Raw genomic sequence first — 18,366 nt, forward strand, 5'->3', positions numbered from 1 at the left:
AAGAAGATCAAACCTCTCCATTCTGAAGGAAATCAGCCCTGAGTGCTCACTGGAAGGACAGATCCTGAAGCTGAGGCTCCAATACTTTGGCCACCTCATAAGAGAAGAGAAGACTCCCTGGAAAAGACCCTGATGTTGGGAAAGACGGAGGGCACAAGGAGAAGGGGATGACAGAGGATGAGATGGTGGGGCAGTGTTCTTGAAGCTACCAGCAGGAAGCTGGAGTGCCTGGCGTGCTCTGGTCCATGGGGTCACGAAAAGTCGAACACGACTAAATGACTAAACAACAACAACAACATTATTATTACTATTGTAGTCTAACTATTCGCTGCATGAAGAAGCCCTTTATTCCTTGTCCTGTCCAAGGTTTGACTCAGCACCTGATTTTTAATAAGGACACGAGACTGGGAATCAAAGGCTGGCAGAGAAAGAGAGAGAGAGAGATGTCCTATGGAAATGTGGTTTCCTTGGCACGTTGCCTGTGTGACGTTGGACATGCCTTTCGCTTGCCGCTGCCCCTTCCTGGGTCATTAACCCCGGAGTGGCATGTTTGCTGGTGCCGCGGCCTCTCTGTCAATGAACTTGCTGGCGTACAAATGCCAGGGAAGAACCGGAGAAGAGAGGGATGTGAGTCAGTCAAAATGCAGCCTTGAGCAGCGGGACTCTGACCTCGCTTTGCAAACACAGCCGCAGGAGAGGCTATGCTGGGGCTTGGGATCAGAAGGAGTCGGCTGCTTGCCTGATCCACAATTGACAGGACCCCCGGAGGAAGCTCCCCATATGGAAGGAACCATGGAGTCTTTGGACCTCGTGGAAGACCCACGGTAAGCAACCAGGGACCTTGTTCTATGTGGAGCCGCTTTTGGGTTCCAGACCCTCCAAGTGTCCCTTTTTTCCAGTGCCAGTCCTGCATTTACAGAAGCCAATTTGATCCCGGAATGTCCCGCTTTTCCTTAGGACATCTCTGTTTTCATCAGAGAAATGTTGGAGAGTATGGAGTTATGCGACTCCCCCCAAGCTAAGGAGATAAGGAACTATACAACCTCTAAAAGACACTTGCAGGCAGCCCTGTATAGGGAAGTATTTTTTAATGTTCAGTGTTTTATTATGTTTTTATATATGCTGGAAGCTGCCCAGAAAAGCTGGGGTAATCCAGTCAGATGGGTGGAGTATTATTATTATTATTAAATAGGATGTCCCTATTTTCATCGGAAAAATATTGGAGGGTATGGCTATTCCATCCATGATGATGCCTGGAGTTTTGAGGTGCATTGGTCAAGAATGGGGGCAAGGAAGGTCTCATTTGAGAGGGGTCTGTACACACAGGCTTGGCCCCAGAACCTGTTCCTTGGACGCAGACAATATCTGAAGTAACTGCTAGGTCTGTCAACCAGCAACCTAATTTGTAGCCCATGAATCATCTGTCTCTGACAAAATGTTGGTCAGCTCATCAGTTAAATATTTTCAAGGATAGTTTCCTCTGTGTCTAAAACCTTGTGATCTCTCCAAGATGCTGAAAGAAGCACGAGATAAATCATGACAAATTGAATCAGGGAAGGTTACTGCTCTCAGAATGAAAAGCAAACCAGTGTGCCCATAATTTTTGTCCCTCTGTTTAAAGCGGTCCCAACTGCAGAGGCAGAGCAGGGCTGTCCTGGCTGGTAGCCCCCAGTAACCCTCCCCTCCATAAATTCATCTAATCCTCCCTTAAAGCCATCTAAGTTGGTGCCCTCCCTGCCTCCTGTGGCAGTGAGTTCCATAGTTTAACTCTGTGCTGCATGAAGAAGAAGAAGAAGAAGAAGAAGAAGAAGAAGAAGAAGAAGAGGAGGAGTTTGGATTTGATATCCCACCTTTCACTCCCTTTAAGGAGTCTCAAAGTGGCTAACATTCTCCTTTCCCTTCCTCCCCCACAACAAACACTCTGTGAGGTGAGTGGGGCTGAGAGACTTCAGAGAAGTGTGACTGAAGGACTTCATTTTATCTGTCCTGAATCTTCCAACATTCAGCGTCCTTGGATGTCCACAAGAACTAGTACTATGAGAGAAGGAGGGGAAAAAAAATATTCTCTGCCCACTTTCTGTATGCCAGGCATCATTTCATAAACTTCTATCATGTCACCTGTTCCTGACATTTCTCAAAACTGAAAAGTCCCAAATGCTGCATGGGGAGTCCCTCCATTCCCCTGATGATTTTGGTGGCCCTTTTCTGAACCTTTTCCAACCCTATAATATCCTTTTTGGGGTGAGGCAACCAGAACTGTACACAGTATTCCACCATAGATTTGTAGAACATTGTTATGTTATTGGCAGTTTTGCTTTCACTTGCTTTCCCAATGACACCCAGCATGCAATTTTCCTTCTCCACTCATTCACGCTACTTGAATAATAAAGCAAGAGCAATGGTGTGCATGAACAGAGTGCATAAAATGGTAATATCACTTTTTCGTTTTTGCTTTTGGACACACTCTAGTGGGTGGGAAGCTTTTAATGTTTGATGGATTACTGTATTTTAATATTTTGTTGGAAGCCGCCCAGAGTTGCTGGGGAAGCCCAGCCAGATGGGCGGGGTATAAATAATAAATTATTATTATTAATGAACCAGCCTCTGAACGTTACCTGGCAAAGGCATCTCAGTGCTGCTCTGGGGCTTGTTGGAGAGGAGCAGAGCTTTCAAAGTCCCTTATCTCACGGCAAGAGGGGGGTTCTTTCATCTCCACCACAGGTTTGCCCCTGAACTGATCCACCTGCTAATCCACAATTTCAGCATCCCGGTCGCCTGCTTCTCCCACCCACCGACCGCCCTGCAGCTGATGCAGCGTAAGTTGGCAAAGCTGGAGGGGTTTGAACCTACGAAGGAGAGAAGGAAACATTGGCTCCCTTTGCTTTGCGGCAAAGTGTCTTGTAGAATCCTGCGGAGGAGAGTCAGCTGCCTCCTTGTGGCGCCAGAGGACCGGAAATTGCAGGGGGCAGAGTAGGCGAGTGGCAGACCACCTGAGTTGCATGCAGAAGGTCCCAGGGCTGAAATATTGGAGAGCTGCTGGCAGTCTGTGTAGACAGCACTGAGTTAGTTGGACCCAATGGTCTGACTTGGTATAAGGGAGCTCAGAACAATGAGGACTGGAATCTTGTTCTGTTTTTAAGGGTAGGGTTGTAGCTTAGTGAAGAAGCATCTCCCAGGCTCAATTTTTGTCATCTCCAGATAGGCTGGGAAAGACTCCCAGGACTGACACCCGGAAAGACACTGCCAGCCAGTGCAGACAATATTGAGGTAGATGGAGCAATGGTTTGTCTCGATAAAGTGTGGTTCAGGTCTGTCAAAGAGTCAACTTCTTTGCCTGCAAAGGCAGAGAGCATCCCTAGAAGCTCAGATGGGCAGAGGGGGCCCTTTTGCCACTTGGATCCTTGGGCGATTTTCTGGGGAACGCATGACAGAAGTGGGCGGAGCCAGAGACAAACAAGAGCGACAGGTGTCACTCACACTTCCATAAGGTCAGAGGCTCCTAGAGAAGCTCACACCTTTCTGATCTGGCCTGGGAGGGGGTGGAGACTGGGAAGCATGTTGACAGGCAGACAGAGAAACTTGCAGGATTGCATTTGGCCCATGGCCCGAGGTTAACGACCTCTGTCTTAACTGGACATGATCTGAACTTAACCTGCAGTCTGTGCCACCCCCAGGCCACCCCCAGTTGCGCCACCAATGCCCCCCTTTCCCGTCAGAGGATCAGGCCACAGGGCCAGGGCGAGGTGGGCTCCCCAGACTTCTCCATGGTGGGGTCCTGATCCTCCCAGGACCAACTCCAGAAAGAATTATGGTGTCAGGAAAGGTCTATTACAGGGTTCAGCAAACTTTTTCAGCAGGGGGCCGGTCCACTGTCCCTCAGACCTTGTGGGGGGCCGGACTATATTTTGAAGGGGGGGGGGGAAATGAACGAATTCCTATGCCCCACAAATAACCCAGGGATGCATTTTAAATAAAAGCACATGTTCTACTCATGTAAAAACACCAGGCAGTCCCCACAAATAACCCAGAGATGCATTTTAAATAAAAGCACACATTCTACTCATGTAAAAACACGCTGATTCCTGGACTGTCCGTGGGCCAGATTTAGAAGGTGATTGGGCCAGATCCAGCTCCTGGGCCTTAGTTTGCCTACCCATGGTAATGGGTATAGTCCATACCTAATGGACTAGAGGCAGGGGATATTTGTAGAAAGAAACCTGTAAATGGCAAGTGACTGCAATTGGGGGTGGTGGTGGATTTTACTACAGTGGAGGTGACGATCATAGAATTGTAGAGATGGAAGGAACCCCAGGGGTCATCTAGTTCAACCCCCTGCAAGGCAGGAATCTCAGCGAAATATCCTGGAAGGACTGCATTGCAGGTGTATGCCTATCCACAAGGACCAGTGCATCTGGGGGCTGATTTCCTCCTATATACATAAAAATGTATGATGTCGTCACGCTGTGCAGTTTGTGCAATGTGGGGAACTTGCAGCTGGCCCAGATGGTCTGTGGGACAGAGTTTGGGGGAGTTTTAGCAAGCCCTTCCCTCTGTGAAACACGTCTCCATCAGAAGGAGGGGGGCCCTCGCATAGTGCCTCCCCTCGCCCAGAATTTTAACGGAGCTGAGAGGGTCTTCACAGAGCACTTTAACAAGTTGATGTGTGGAGCTGATGGGTGGGGCTTGGGGGTCAGAAGAGAGGGGCTTGAGGAGATCAGGGTGGGCAGAATGGAAAGGGGGTGGTCCGGTGCGGAGGAAGGGCAAAGTGGAAGGAGGGGTTGGTGAGTGGAATGCGTTTGAGCAGCAGGCCCCAGGTAAAAGGACAGAACTGGAAGGGACCACGGGTGTCATCTAGTCCAGCGGTTCTCACCCTGTGGGTCCCCAGATGTTGTTGGACTACAACTTCCATCATCCCTGAGCTCTGGCCTTGCTGTTGTTGTTTAGTCGTTTAGTCGTGTCCGCCTCTTTGTGACCTCCTGGACCAGAGCATGCCAGGCACTCCTGTCTTCCACTGCCTCCCGCAGTTTGGTCAAACTCATGCTGGCAGCTTCGAGAACACTGTCCCACCATCTCGTCCTCTGTCGTCCCCTTCTCCTTGTGCCCTCCATCTTTCCCAACATCAGGGTCTTTTCCAGGGAGTCTTCTCTTCTCATGAGGTGGCCAAAGTCTTGGAGCCTCAGCTTCACGATCTGTCCTTCCAGTGAGCACTTAGGGCTGATTTCCTTCCGAATGGAGAGGTTTGATCTTCTTGCAGTCCACGGGACTCTCAAGAGTCTCCTCCAGCACCAGAATTCAAAAGCATCCATTCTTCGGGGATCAGCCTTCTTTGTGGTCCAGCTCTCACTTCCATACATCACTGGCCTTGCTAGCTAGGGGTGATGGGAGTTGTAGTTCAACAACATCTGGGGACCCACAGGTTGAGAAAGGCTGATCTCCTCCAACCCCCTGCAATGTAGGACCCTTTTGCTCAACGTGATGTTTGAACCCGTGACTCGTGAGTCTCATGCTCTACCTAGAGATGTTTCTGAAGAGCTCCCACAAACATTGGCTCACTGTTCCTTGCAGAGCTGAACCTCGTGGACCTTGCCATCACTGGCATGGCAACCTTCCTCACGCTGCTGTCAGTCATCATCTTCGTCGAAGACGCCCTGTATCTCTCTAGAAAGGTCCGCTGCTTCGTCAAGATGAAAACCCTCATCTGGAGCAGCTCTGCACCCACCGTAAGTGCCCGTCCCTTGGTTCCCTGTCTCTGGTAACCCCCCTTCTAGACTACTGCAATGACGATCCCTGGGGCTGCCCTTGGTGGCAGCCAGGAATATGCATTTAGAATGCAGAGCAGTAACTGCGGCCAGGATGATCCTGGGCTGGGGAGATCCTGGACCAAAATCAGTAGCGCCTTGGAAGATGGCAGACTCTTATATCTTATATAGGATTATATAAGATCGTATTGTATCAACCACACCGTATTAGCAGAACTTGAGTGAACACAACAAATGCCATTTGTGGAGTAGACGGGAATATAAAAGAATATAAAGAATATAAAACTGCGGAAAAAACGACAGTATAAACAGTACAATGAGAATGATTGGAAGACTCATTTTGTCAGAAGTCTTTTTTATTTAAGTGTTTATTTAAGTATTAATTAGGATTTATGCATGTAAATCTGCTTTTTCTTCTTTCTATTTTCTGTATTTTCTTCCTTTCTTTTTTCTTAATTGTTTTTTCTTTAATTTTCTTTTTGCAGTATGAGATTGTAAATCCTTTGTAAATTCTTTGTATATGTGTGTAATTTAAATTAGTAAAGATTATTTTTTTTAAAAAAAGGAAGATGGCAGACTCTCCTGGGTTGGGGTTTCTTTAAGCAGGGGTTGGGTGACCACCTGTGGGGAGATTCTTCAGCTGTGATTCCTGCATTGCGGGGGGGGGGTTGGACTAGATGACCCCTGGCGGTCCCTGCCAACTTTTATGATTCGATGAGTGGGGAGCAGCTGCTGTTGCGCTCAGTTCCTGCTCCCGGGCTTCCCTTTGGTGGCAGTGAGAGCAGGATTCTGCCCCCACTGGACGCCTTGGGTCTGGATCCAATTGCTGCTGCTCCTTCTGCATTCTCAGCCTTGCCTCCTTTCTCGGCCAGGTGGTCTCGGTGTTCTGCTGTTTCGGGCTTTGGGTTCCCCGCTCCCTGAATGTGGTGGAGATGGCCATTGGCGCGTGAGTACCTCCCTGGGAGACCCTCCCATTCCACCCAAATTTTAATTTGACAAAATTTGAATTCCATGGGATAGTGACAGGCCAGAACAATAGCCCTGTTCTTAACATCCTTTGCTGAAACTTTACATCATCTTCCAGGCATTTGACAGATCGTGATGACTGGCTGGATGATACGGTTTGCACCGAAAGTGGTTTTTTGCTGTTTTACTGTGTCTGTTCTATGGGTTTTTGGATTGAGTTTTATCACAATGTTTTGTAAAGCCCCAATTTCCAAGCGGAGAGAGACTCTAGGGGTTCCTAGCACTTACCTGGGTCTCCGTTTCCTTGCAATGAAGGAAGACTGTGCTGCCCTTAGGATATATGGCTTAATTGGCACATATACCTCCATGATCACTGCAGATGGTGACAGCAGCCACGAAATTGAAAGACACCTGCTTCTTGGGAGAAAAGCAATGACAAACCTAGACAGCATCTTAAAAAGCAGAGACATCACCTTGCCAACAAAGGTCCGTATAGTTAAAGCTCTGGTTTTCCCAGTAGTGACGTATGGAAGTGAGAGCTGGACCATAAAGAAGGCTGATCGCCAAAGAATTGATGCTTTTGAATTTTGGTGCTGGAGGAGACTCTTAAGGAGAGTCCCATGGACTGCAAGAAGATCAAACCTATCCATTCTGAAGGAAATTAGCCCTGAGTGCTCACTGGAAGGACAGATCCTGAAGCTGAGGCTCCAAGACTTTGGCCACCTCATGAGAAGAGAAGACTCCCTGGAAAAGACCCTGATGTTGGGAAAGATGGAGGGCACAAGGAGAAGGGGACGACAGAGGACGAGATGGTGGGACAGTGTTCTCAAAGCTACCAGCATGAGTTTGACCAAACTGCGGGAGGCAGTGGAAGACAGGAGGGCTTGGCGTGCTCTGGTCCAGGGGGTCACGAAGAGGCAGACATGACTAAACAACTAAACAACAACAACATACGTACGATGCAGGGGCTCACAGCATCAACACCCCAACGGATCTTGCTTCTCTGTTCAGTTTCCGGAGAAGCCCCAAAGTCCTGCACACAGCATGCAGGTCTCTGTGTCTCCTGCTTCCAGCCGGCCTCCATCTCAATCACACACAACACTGTCTCCTTCCCAGTGGTGTAGCATGGGGGGTGCAGGGGGGCCGGCCGCACCGGGCGCAACATCTGGGGGGGGGTGGCGCGCTCGCCGCCTCCGGAGTCGCCGAAGAGCCTCGGGCGCAGGCTGTAGCAGAGCCTCATGTCTCGCAGAACCGACGAGCTGTGCGCGCGTCCGGGCTGAAGGCGTCCGGCAGGCAGCAGCTCTCAGTGCTCGCCGCGGTCCCCGCGCATCAGGGCCGCGGAGGGCGCGCCAGGCAGCCCCTCCTCACAGCCCCGCTGCTGCTGCAGCTGCTGGGCCATGTTGCATTTTCCTCGCCTCTCTGCCCTCCTCCTCCGGGCAAGCGGCGTCGTTTGGGCGGCCGCGCCAGCGGCAACTCGCCTCAGATCACCTGACACGGACCCGCCGCCATGGCTACCTTACCGTAAATACCCCAGCCCAGGCAGCAGCAAGAAGAAGCTGGCAGCGGCGGCAGGTTAGGGGTTAGGGGCGCAAATTACTTGCCTTGCCCTGGGTTAGGGGGTGCAAATTACTTGCCTTGCCCTGGGTTAGGGGGCGCAAATTACTTGCCTTGCCCCGGGTGCTGACAACTCACACTACGCCGCTGCTCCTTCCTTCCTACCTAGCAGCTAAGTGAGGCAGGTGTCTTTCAAGGTCCACCCATTCGCTTCTATGGCACAGGGCATCTTCTTTGGTTGTGCCAGCTTGTGGCATTTAACTAGCTGCCAAAACCGTTATCTTGACAAAGGAACTAGTTTGGCAAGCTTCCCCTTGTACATTCTAACCTCGCCAATACAGGATCCCAGCTTTGGAAGGGGACCCCTGGGTATCATCCAGACTGACCCCGCAAACTTTTTCCATTCCCCACCTTTTGCCTTTAGGGACGCGGGTGGCGCTGTGGGTTAAACCACAGAGCCTAGGACTTGCCGATCAGAAGGTTGGCGGTTTGAATCCCCGCGACAGGGTGAGCTCCCGTTGCTCGGTCCCAGCTCCTGCCAACCTAGCAGTTTGAAAGCTTGTCAAAGTGCAAGTAGATAAATAGGTACCGCTCCAGTGGGACGGTAAACGGCGTTTCCTGCTCTGGTTCGCCAGAAGCGGCTTAGTCATGCTGGCCACATGACCCGGAAGCTGTACGCCGGCTCCCTCGGCCAGTAAAGCGAGATGAGCGCCGCAACCCCAGAGTCGGCCACGACTGGACCTAATGGTCAGGGGTCCCTTTACCTTTACAATGGTGCCCCGCAAGACGAATGCCTCGCAAGACGAAAAACCCGCTAGACGAAAGGGTTTTCCGTTTTTTGAGGCGCTTCGCAAGACGAATTTCCCTATGGGCTTGCTTCGCAAGAAGAAAGCCCATAGGGAAATCTCCGGGGACCTCTTTTAAATGCTGGCGGTGGGGAGCAAAGCCTTTCCCCCCCTCCGGCCTTCAGAAGAGGTCCAGGAAGGCCGGCGGGGGCCGAAAGGCTTTGCTCCCCACCGCCAGCATTTTAAAAGCGGTCCGGGATAGCAGGGAAGCGCTTCCTGCTATCCCGGACGGCTTTTGAAGGCAGGCGGGGGGCAAAAGTCTTTGCTCCCCCCTGCCTGCCTGCCTTCCTGGGAGAGCGGAGAAACGCGCATTTCTCCGCTTTCCCGGACGTCTTTTGAAGGCAGGTGGGGGGGAGCAAAGACTTTCGCCCCCCGCCAGCCTTCAGAAGAGGTCCAGGACCTCATTTTAAGATCGCCCCGGACAGCGGAGAAGTCCTCCGCTGTCCCGGGGTTTTTTAAAATGCTGGGGGTGGGAAGAAAAGCCCTTGTCCCCCCCCCCAGCCTTCAGAAGGGGTCGGGGGACAGAGTGTCCTCGGACCTGGTCTGAAGGCGGTTTCCATAGGAATGCATTGATTGATTTTCAATGCATTCCTATGGGAAACCGTGCTTCGCAAGACGAAAAACTCGCAAGACGAAAAAACTTGTGGAACGAATTAATTTCGTCTTGCGAGGCACCACTGTACTTTACCTTTTGCCTTTAAAAAAATTTTGTTTTTTGTTCTTAAGCGACTAATAATATAAACAGAGCAATAAATGCAATTATTAACATGGCCTTCCCTGTTCCTCTTCCAGGTACTTTGCCGTCTGCTTCTACCTGCTGATGCTGATCATGGTGGAAGGTTTTGGGGGCACGGAGGCTGTGCTCAAGGCCTTGAAGGACACCCCAATGGTGATCAGCACGGGGCCCTGCTGCTGCTGCTGCCCCTGCTGCCCTCGCATCACTATGACCAAGTGAGTGGAAGGTTCCCAGGTCCCACTTATGGGGGCTTTGGGCCTGATCCTGCAGCCACGATCCCCACCCCTGCCTGCCTCTTTCTTTGCAGCGTCTGTGTGCTCTTGGGCTCTGGCGCCACCTGCTGTTGGTCCTCCTGCCAGAACATACAATTACAATATAAAAAGCACAACATATGCTCTACCCACTGAGCCGCACAGCCCTCTCCCCAGTGTTGTTTCGGGGTGGGTGGTTTTGGGAGAGGGTGGAATCCCCCTTGCCTCTTCTTCCAACACAGCGAAAGGTTGCTTGAGCTTTGACCGGGACGTGGGCCTTTCCTGGGCACAAACACCCTTCTCCTCCTCCTCCCTCCTCTCTCTTAACCCCAGGCGAAAACTGAAACTGATCATGTTGGGGAGTTTCCAGTACGCCTTCCTCAAAGGAGCCTGCATCTTCCTGGGGCTCGTTCTGACCACGGAGGGCCTGTACGACACCTCTGAGGTAAGTCCCAGCACCTGCAGCCGCCTTGCCCTTAAAAATCTAGATGGTCGGAAAGGGACCTCGGGAGGTCCTCCAGCCCACCCCAGGCACGATGAAGGAATTGTTGCTTGATACACCCACCCCTTCTCCCTCGTGCACCTATGAAACTTCTCCTAAGACACAGCCAGGCACACGCTCACACCCAGCAGCGGATCTCCCCCTGTTCACCCAGCAGTGGTCCCGCCTGGATCAGGCCACAAATTTCCGCTGACTGCACCATGCTGCTTCCCAGCTGGCCGGCTAGATGACTCTGGGGAGCCCAAGAGGAAGGCATGAAGGCAAAACAGCCCCTCACATTATTGCTCCTCAGCAGATGTCACATGGGGAAGCCCAGTGGGGTAGAAGTAATAATAATAATAATAATAATAATAATAATAATAATAATAATACTCTCCCTGCACATGGAGGCTCCACTCAGCCATGACGGTTAAATGACCATATCTCGTGGATGCGCAAGATTCCTGCATTGCAGGGAGGGTTGACTATCGATGACCCTCGGGTCCTTTACAACTCTATGATTCTACAGCCATTTCTTTGGATCTATTATCCTCCTTTTATTTATTTATTTATTTTATATCATTTTTTCATTTGATTGAAAAATATATAAACATGCAACAACAACAACAACAACAAAACAATTCAAGATCCAAATTTTGAGATTACTCTGAATCTCCTGACTTCCACCCCCCCTCCCTTCCATGGGTCCTAGTAATAATATTTACAACTGCATATCAACACTATCCAGATTTTATCCTTCCAAATTATCCATACATTCTGTTAATTTATAAGTGTGCTTCAAATCCTGCTCATGTTTTAACATGCTTACAATGGTCTTGTAAATAAATTGTAAACTTTTCCCATTGTTTTTAAAAGTTCTTGTCCTCTTGATTTCTGAGCTTCCCAGTTAATTTTGCCGTTTCAGCGTAGTCCATCAACTTGGTTTGCCATTCTTCTCTGGCCGGGGTTATTTCTTCCTTCCATTTCTGGGCTAGAAGCATCCGTGTGGCTGTTGTCGCATACATAAACGTATTATCCTCCTTTTGAAGCCATCTAAGCCACTGTAGAGGGACACGGGTGGCGCTGTGGGTAAAACCTCAGCGCCTAGGGCTTGCCGATCGCATGATCGGCGGTTCGAATCCCCGCAGCTGGGTGAGCTCCCGTTGATCGGTCCCAGCTCCTGCCCACCTAGCAGTTCGAAAGCACCCTTAAGTGCAAGTAGATAAATAGGTACCGCTTTATAGCGGGAAGGTAAACGGCTCGCCAGAGCAGCTTCGTCACGCTGGCCACATGACCCAGAAGTGTCTCCGGACAGCGCTGGCCCCCGGCCTCTTAAGTGAGATGGGCGCACAACCCTAGAGTCAGACACGACTGGCCCGTACGGGCAGGGGTACCTTTACCTTTAAGCCACTGTAGGGACACGGGTGGCACTGTGGGTTAAACCACAGAGCCTAGGGCCTGCTGATCAGAAGGATGGCAGTTCGAATCCTCTCGACGGGGTGAGCTCCCGTTGCTCGGTCCCTGCTCCTCTCCACCTAGCAGTTCGAAAGCACGTCAAAGTGCAAGTAGATAAATAGGTACCACTCCGGCGGGAAGGTAAACGGCATTTCCGTGCGCTGCTCTGGTTCGCCAAAAGCAGCTTAGTCATGCTGGCCACATGACCCGGAAGCTGTACGCCGGCTCCCTCGGCCAGTAAAGCGAGATGAGCGCTGCAACCCCAGAGTCGGTCACGACTGGACCTAATGGTCAGGGGTCCCTTTACCTTTTCCCTTTAAGCCACTGTAGCAGCAGATTCCACGACTGCATTTCACACTCCCTTTGGAACTTTTCAGTTTTGAGAAATGCGAGGAATAGGTGTTTATGAAATGATGCTTGACCTGCAGAAAGTGGGGAGAGAAGAGTCGTCGTCCCCCCCATAATACTGGAAGTCTTGGACATGCAAGGAAGGCTGGGAGATTCAGGACAGATTAAAGGAAGGACTTTTTCAGGCATCATGTAGTTAAACTATGGAACTCCCTGCTGTAGCGTTCCAAAAGCAAGGAAGGATTGGACTCTGATTAATAAAATACACACGGGGCTTGACCGGCAAGACTCGGGGAGGAGTGCCAATAATAATAATCCTGTCCACCCCTCGACCCAGGTCGTTTTATTCACAAAAGAACTTTTTAAACAGTGTTCGTAAGAACCAATCAGATTTCCTCTGAGCATTTCAAAACCCCCACGTGGGACAATGGCAGATCAGAAGAAATTCTTTTAACTACAAAGAAACTATTTCCTCCTTGAGCATGCATATGTAGTTCAGAGTAAATAACATAGGAAACAAGGAGGACGGAGGAATGCTTTTAGCAAAACCCCACAGGTCATAAACAGGAGAGACAGGATGGCAGTATATACCATCTCCTTGTGAACTCTCTTCCTGGCCCTTAATCTAAAGATTAAACTCCATCAAAGCTACCTTCTATCTTTATGTCTCAGGATGCCTGATGAAGCAACTGGCCTGTGTTTAGAACGCTGATACAGTGGTACCTCGGGTTACATACGCTTCAGGTTACATACGCTTCAGGTTACAGACTCCGCTAACCCAGAAATGGTGCTTCAGGTTAATAACTTTGCTTCAGGATGAGAACAGAAATCGTGCTCTGGCGGCGCGGCAGCAGCAGGAGGCCCCATTAGCTAAAGTAGTGCTTCAGGTTAAGAACAGTTTCAGGTTAAGTACGGACCTCCGGAATGAATTAAGTACTTAACCTGAGGTACCACTGTACATGCCTGTCAGGCAGAGAGAAAGAAAATGGGCAGTAGAGAAAACGGACAGAGATGCAGAGGCTTGTGGGATTTGATCAGAAATGATTGTCAATGAATCAAACCCAGTCAACGCAATGCTTTCATCACGGGCACAGTGCCTTGCTCCATATTTCATAATTCCTCCTAGTCATCCCACCTGATCTCTACACCTGTCACAGGAGGCAGTGATGGCCACCAACTTGGATGGGTTCAGAAGAGGAAAAGATCAATTCATGGAGGATAAAGCGATCAGTGGCTACCGACCAGGACAGCTCTGCTGTGTCTCCATAGCCGGAGGCAGCGATGCTTCTGAATGCCACTTCCTGGAAACCACAGGAGGGGAGAGTGTTCTGGGAGATGATCTATAATGAAATGAAAAAGGTATTTAAATATACCTTTCAGAAGAAACCAGAGGCCTTTCTCCTGGGCATGGTCGGCCAATTGGTGTTAAAGAAGGACAGAACTTTTTTTATGTATGCCACAACAGCAGCAAGAATACTCATTGCAAAGTATTGGAAGACACAAGATTTACCTACCCGGGAAGAATGGCAGATGAAAGTGATGGACTATATGCAACTGGCGGAAATGACTGGCAGAATCCGTGACCAAGGTGAAGAGTTGGTGGAAGAAGATTGGAAAAAATTCAAAGTTTATTTACAGAAACATTGCAAAATTAAGGAATGTTAGAAGGTTGTTGGAATGAAGTAATATGGTTTTAGCAGAAATGATATAAAGGATTAGGTTAAAATTGATTTATTAATTGGTGAAAGACGAGAATTACAGTATATTAAGATAAATTATTAGGTTAAAAACAAAGCTGGAAAGGATTTGCTGAAACATCTAATTGAACTAGAATACAAAAAAGGGAGGTGTGAGGAGGTCAAGGAAATAAGTAAAGGAAATAAAGCTATGTAAAGGTCTGATCGGGGTTTTTTTTTAATTGTTTGTTTGTATTTTTATGTCTTTGTTATTTTTCTTTTTTATTGTTTCTTTTTGTAATTTTCAAAATTTGAATAAATATTATTTTTTTTTAAAAAAGGAGGGGAGAGTGTTGCCCTGGGTTCGAATCCTGCTTGAGGATTTCCAACAAACACCTGGTTGGCCACTTTGAGAACCGGGTGCTGGAGGAGGAGATGGGCCCCTGGCCTGATGCAGCTGGCTTCTCTTACGTTCTCGCCTTCTTGCCTTCTAGATATCAGCCACAAGCGTGGCTCTGTGGATCAACACCTCCCTGGGAGTGTCGACCTTATTTGCTCTGTGGGCAAACGCAGTCCTCTTTCGGCAAGCCAGAGCCCACTTGTCGGAGCAGAACATGGGCTGCAAGTTCGCCTGCTTCCAGGTAACCTCGTCTCTCTCTCTCTCCTCTCAGGTTCATGGTCCTTGCATTAATTTACAAAGTCATGATCAACTTAGGTCCAGTATATATGTCAGTATACATGAACTCTTTTATCCCAGCTCAGTCACTCAGATAATCTGCAGTATCTGGTCGAGTTGGTGAGGCTTCTTTGATAACAAGGAGAAACCCAGCCTTTAGTGTCACCAGGCCAGTCCTGTGGAACTCACTGCCACTAGAAATTCAGCAGGCGCCTCCGTTTTCACCTTTTAAATGCCTGCTGCAAACTTTTTTTTTATTTCGCCAGGCTTATGTAGGCAATTAAGAAGACATATCTCCACAATAGTTACCCGATTTCTGTTTTTGACTTTTGTTGTCTGGCTTTGTGTACCGTTTATACTTTTAAAATACTTTTAAGTTCTACGATAGTGCAATTAACCATAATTTTTAATGTGCTTTTAGCCTTCTGCATTGTGTCTGCGTCGTTTTAATTTGTGTAAGCCACCTTGAGTAAAAAACAACAACCCAGGGTATTAATAAATATAACACCAATATTGATTGTTGTTATTGAAATTTGTATATCGCTCTTTGTCTGAAGATCTCACTGCGGTTCACAGAATGAAACCACTCTGATTTATTTTATTTTTTTAAAAAAATATGAGTAGTGATATATATTTATTTATTTAAAAATACATTATAAGCAAACAAGCCGACTTTCCAAATGAGATGCCCAATTCAGCCCGGGTGCTGACGCCCCAGAAGCTTCTCCAGCCCCTTCATGCTTCCGGTCCTCATTGTCAGCGCTGCTTCGGAACACTTCCTTCTGTAATTAATCCAGAATGCGGCAGCTAGACTGGTGACTGGGAGCGGCCGCCGGGACCACCTAACACCGGTCCTGAGAGATCTGCATTGGCTCCCAGTACAATTCCGAGCACAATTCCAAGTGTTGGTGTTGACCTTTAAAGCCCTCAATGGCCTTGGCCCAGTAGACCTGAAGGAGCGTCTCCACCCCCATCATTCTGCTTGGACACTGAGGTCCAGCGCCGAGGGCCTTCTGGCAGTTCCCTCACTGCAAGAAGCAAAGCTACAGGGAACCAGACAGAGGGCCTTCTTGGTAGTGGCACCCTCCCTGTGGAACGCCCTCGCACCAGATGTCAAGGAAATAAACAACTACCTGACATTCAGAAGACATCTGAAGGCAGCCCTGTTCAGGGAAGTTTTTAACATGTAATGCTGTACTGTTTTTAACACTTGATTGGCAGCTGCCCAGAGTGGCTTATTATTCTGTGCTTGTGCTTTCAGGTCCTCCTCATCCTGACGGCGCTGCAGCCCTCCATCTTCAGCACCCTGGGCAATGGCGGCCAGATTGCCTGCTCCCCACCGTTCTCCTCCAGAGTGCGGTCCCAGAGTGAGTGGAAACCCGATGGTTTTCTTGGGGGGGGGGGTGTCAAAAAGAAAGGAAGCACCCTGAGGCTGTGTTGTGGGGTGGTAGCAGTGGCCGTTGAGGAGGAAAATTGGGAAGCGGTTAAGGATAGCTCTCTACAAGTATCTCGAGGGCTGCCCCACGGAAGAGGGAGCGAGCTTGGTTTCACCTGCTCCGGAGGGTAGGACTCGAACCCATGGCCTCAAGTCCCGAGAAAGGAGATTCCAACTAAGCATCAGGAAGAACTTTATTATGCTTAGAGCCATTCTGCAGAGGAAAGGAATCCCTCAGAAGGCAGCGGACTCTCTTTCATTGGAGGTCTTTTAAGCAGAGGTCAGGTGGCCAGAGGTCATTTGAGATTCCTGCATTGCAGGGTGTTGGACTCGATGACCCAAGGAGTCCCTTCCAACTCTACAATTCAGGTGGTGCATGCTCTGGTTATCTCCCGCTTGGACTACTGCCATGCGCTTTACGTGGGGCTATCTTTGAAGGTGACCCAGAAACTACAATTAATCCAGAATGCGGCAGCTAGACTGGTGACTGGGAGCGGCCACCGAGACCACATAACACCAATTCTGAAAGACCTACATTGGCTCCCAGTATGTTTCCAAGCACAATTCAAAGTGTTGGTGCTGACCTTTAAAGCCCTAAATGGCCTCGGTCCAGTAGACCTGAAGGAGCGTCTCCACCCCCATCATTCTGCCCGGACACTGAGGTCCAGCTCCGAGGGCCTTTTGGCAGTTCCCTCACTGCGAGAAGTAAAGTTACAGGGAACCAGGCAGAGGGCCTTCTCGGTAGTGGCACCTGCCCTGTGGAATGCCCTCCCACCAGATGTCAAAGAGAAAAATAACTACCAAACTTTTACAGATAGTAATTTAGTAACTTTTTATCTTATAGTAAGATAGTAACTTTACAGAACTAACTTAGTTGGTCTTTAAGGTGCTACTGGAAGGAATTTTTTGTTTTTACCAAACTTTTAGAAGACATCTAGCAGCCCTGTTTAGGGAGGCTTTTAATGTTTAATAGGTTATTGTATTTTAGTGTTTTGTTGGAAACCGCCCAGCGTGGCTGGGAGGACCCAGCCAGATGGGCAGGGTATAAATAATAATAATAATAATTATTATTATTAGGGCCTATTATTATTATTATTAGGAAGCCGCCCAGCGTGGCTGGGAGGACCCAGCCAGATGGGCAGGGTATAAATAATAATAATAATAATAATAATTATTATTATTATTATTATTATTATTATTAGGGCCTTGCTGCTGCTGGACAAAGAAACCAAGCCTTTAGTATTAGCGGCACGGTCCTGTGGAACTCTCTGCCACTAGACTAGAGAGTCAGTAGTTGCCTTCTCTTTTAATGCCAGGCATCTTCCTGGGCATCCTGCAGCCGGAATGACTGGGGATGTAGTTGAAAACCTCTGGAAGGCACCAGGTGGGCAAAGGCTGCATTTGTGGGAAGCGGAGAAGCCAGTGACCTTCCCTCGGGAAAAGGGCCGCACTCATTCTCCTCCATCTTTGCTTGCAGTGATGCACGCGCAGCTACTGGTCCTGGAAACCTTCATCATGGCTGTGCTGACCAGGATGTACTACAGGAAGCCGGACGACAAGCCAGGCTGTTGCCCGGCCGGAGGTTTGCCAGAGAGCAAAGCAGAAATCGGTCTCTCGGCTGCCTAGGGACAGGAGTGCCCAGCCGGGCTACCGGAGGCCCCCAACCCTCTTGCCAACATTTGCTCCGGGATTTCAAGAATGCGTGGCCTTCCTTGCAGGGGGAAGGGACAAGGGACTGATTCTGCCTTGGGATGGGCACATGGACATATGACCCTTTGTACAAGAATGACTTCAGGACCACTGTAATTTGTGCAGCTATTGTCAAAAATGCCCGGGCCACATGGAATAAATCTATTTTATGCTGTATTGGTTATTAATCCCTAGCCCGCTCCTACTATGAAAAGCAATCCCAGAGTGTCTTCTTCTTCTTTGGCGATCCCGATTAAGATTTTCCATGAACACGGCTTTAAAAGTGAATCCGTAAGTGACTGTGGAGGCCAATTCTGGATCTACGGTGGGTTTCTGGGTGGGAGTTGATCCCAGTGAGGGTTTGCCAAGCGTGCTTTCCTCTTAGCATGTTTCTCCCTTTCGTCCTGAGTTCGAGTGTCTTCAAAGTCTATGGCACCTTTTAAGTCCAGTTAGAGCACTTACAGGCCAGTGTTTCCCACTTATCAGTGCTTATGT

At 49.1% G+C, this 18,366-nt stretch overlaps 1 protein-coding gene across 1 annotated transcript; it reads left to right on the top strand.

Annotated features, from left to right (window-relative positions):
* Positions 1-531: 531 nt before the first annotated feature.
* Positions 532-18,048, top strand: SLC51A (solute carrier family 51 member A). The gene is made up of 9 exons (XM_081862684.1): positions 532-824; positions 2,722-2,816; positions 5,566-5,720; positions 6,632-6,705; positions 9,917-10,075; positions 10,445-10,556; positions 14,566-14,712; positions 16,009-16,114; positions 17,660-18,048. Exons 1-9 carry the CDS (start codon positions 547-549, stop codon positions 17,806-17,808), a joined length of 1,275 nt encoding a protein of 424 aa, XP_081718810.1. The 5' UTR covers positions 532-546; the 3' UTR covers positions 17,809-18,048.
* Positions 18,049-18,366: the final 318 nt, after the last annotated feature.

The sequence above is a fragment of the Podarcis erhardii genome (assembly GCF_964252035.2).
Source record: "Podarcis erhardii genome assembly, chromosome: 5".
Classification (NCBI taxonomy): Eukaryota; Metazoa; Chordata; class Lepidosauria; order Squamata; family Lacertidae; genus Podarcis; species Podarcis erhardii.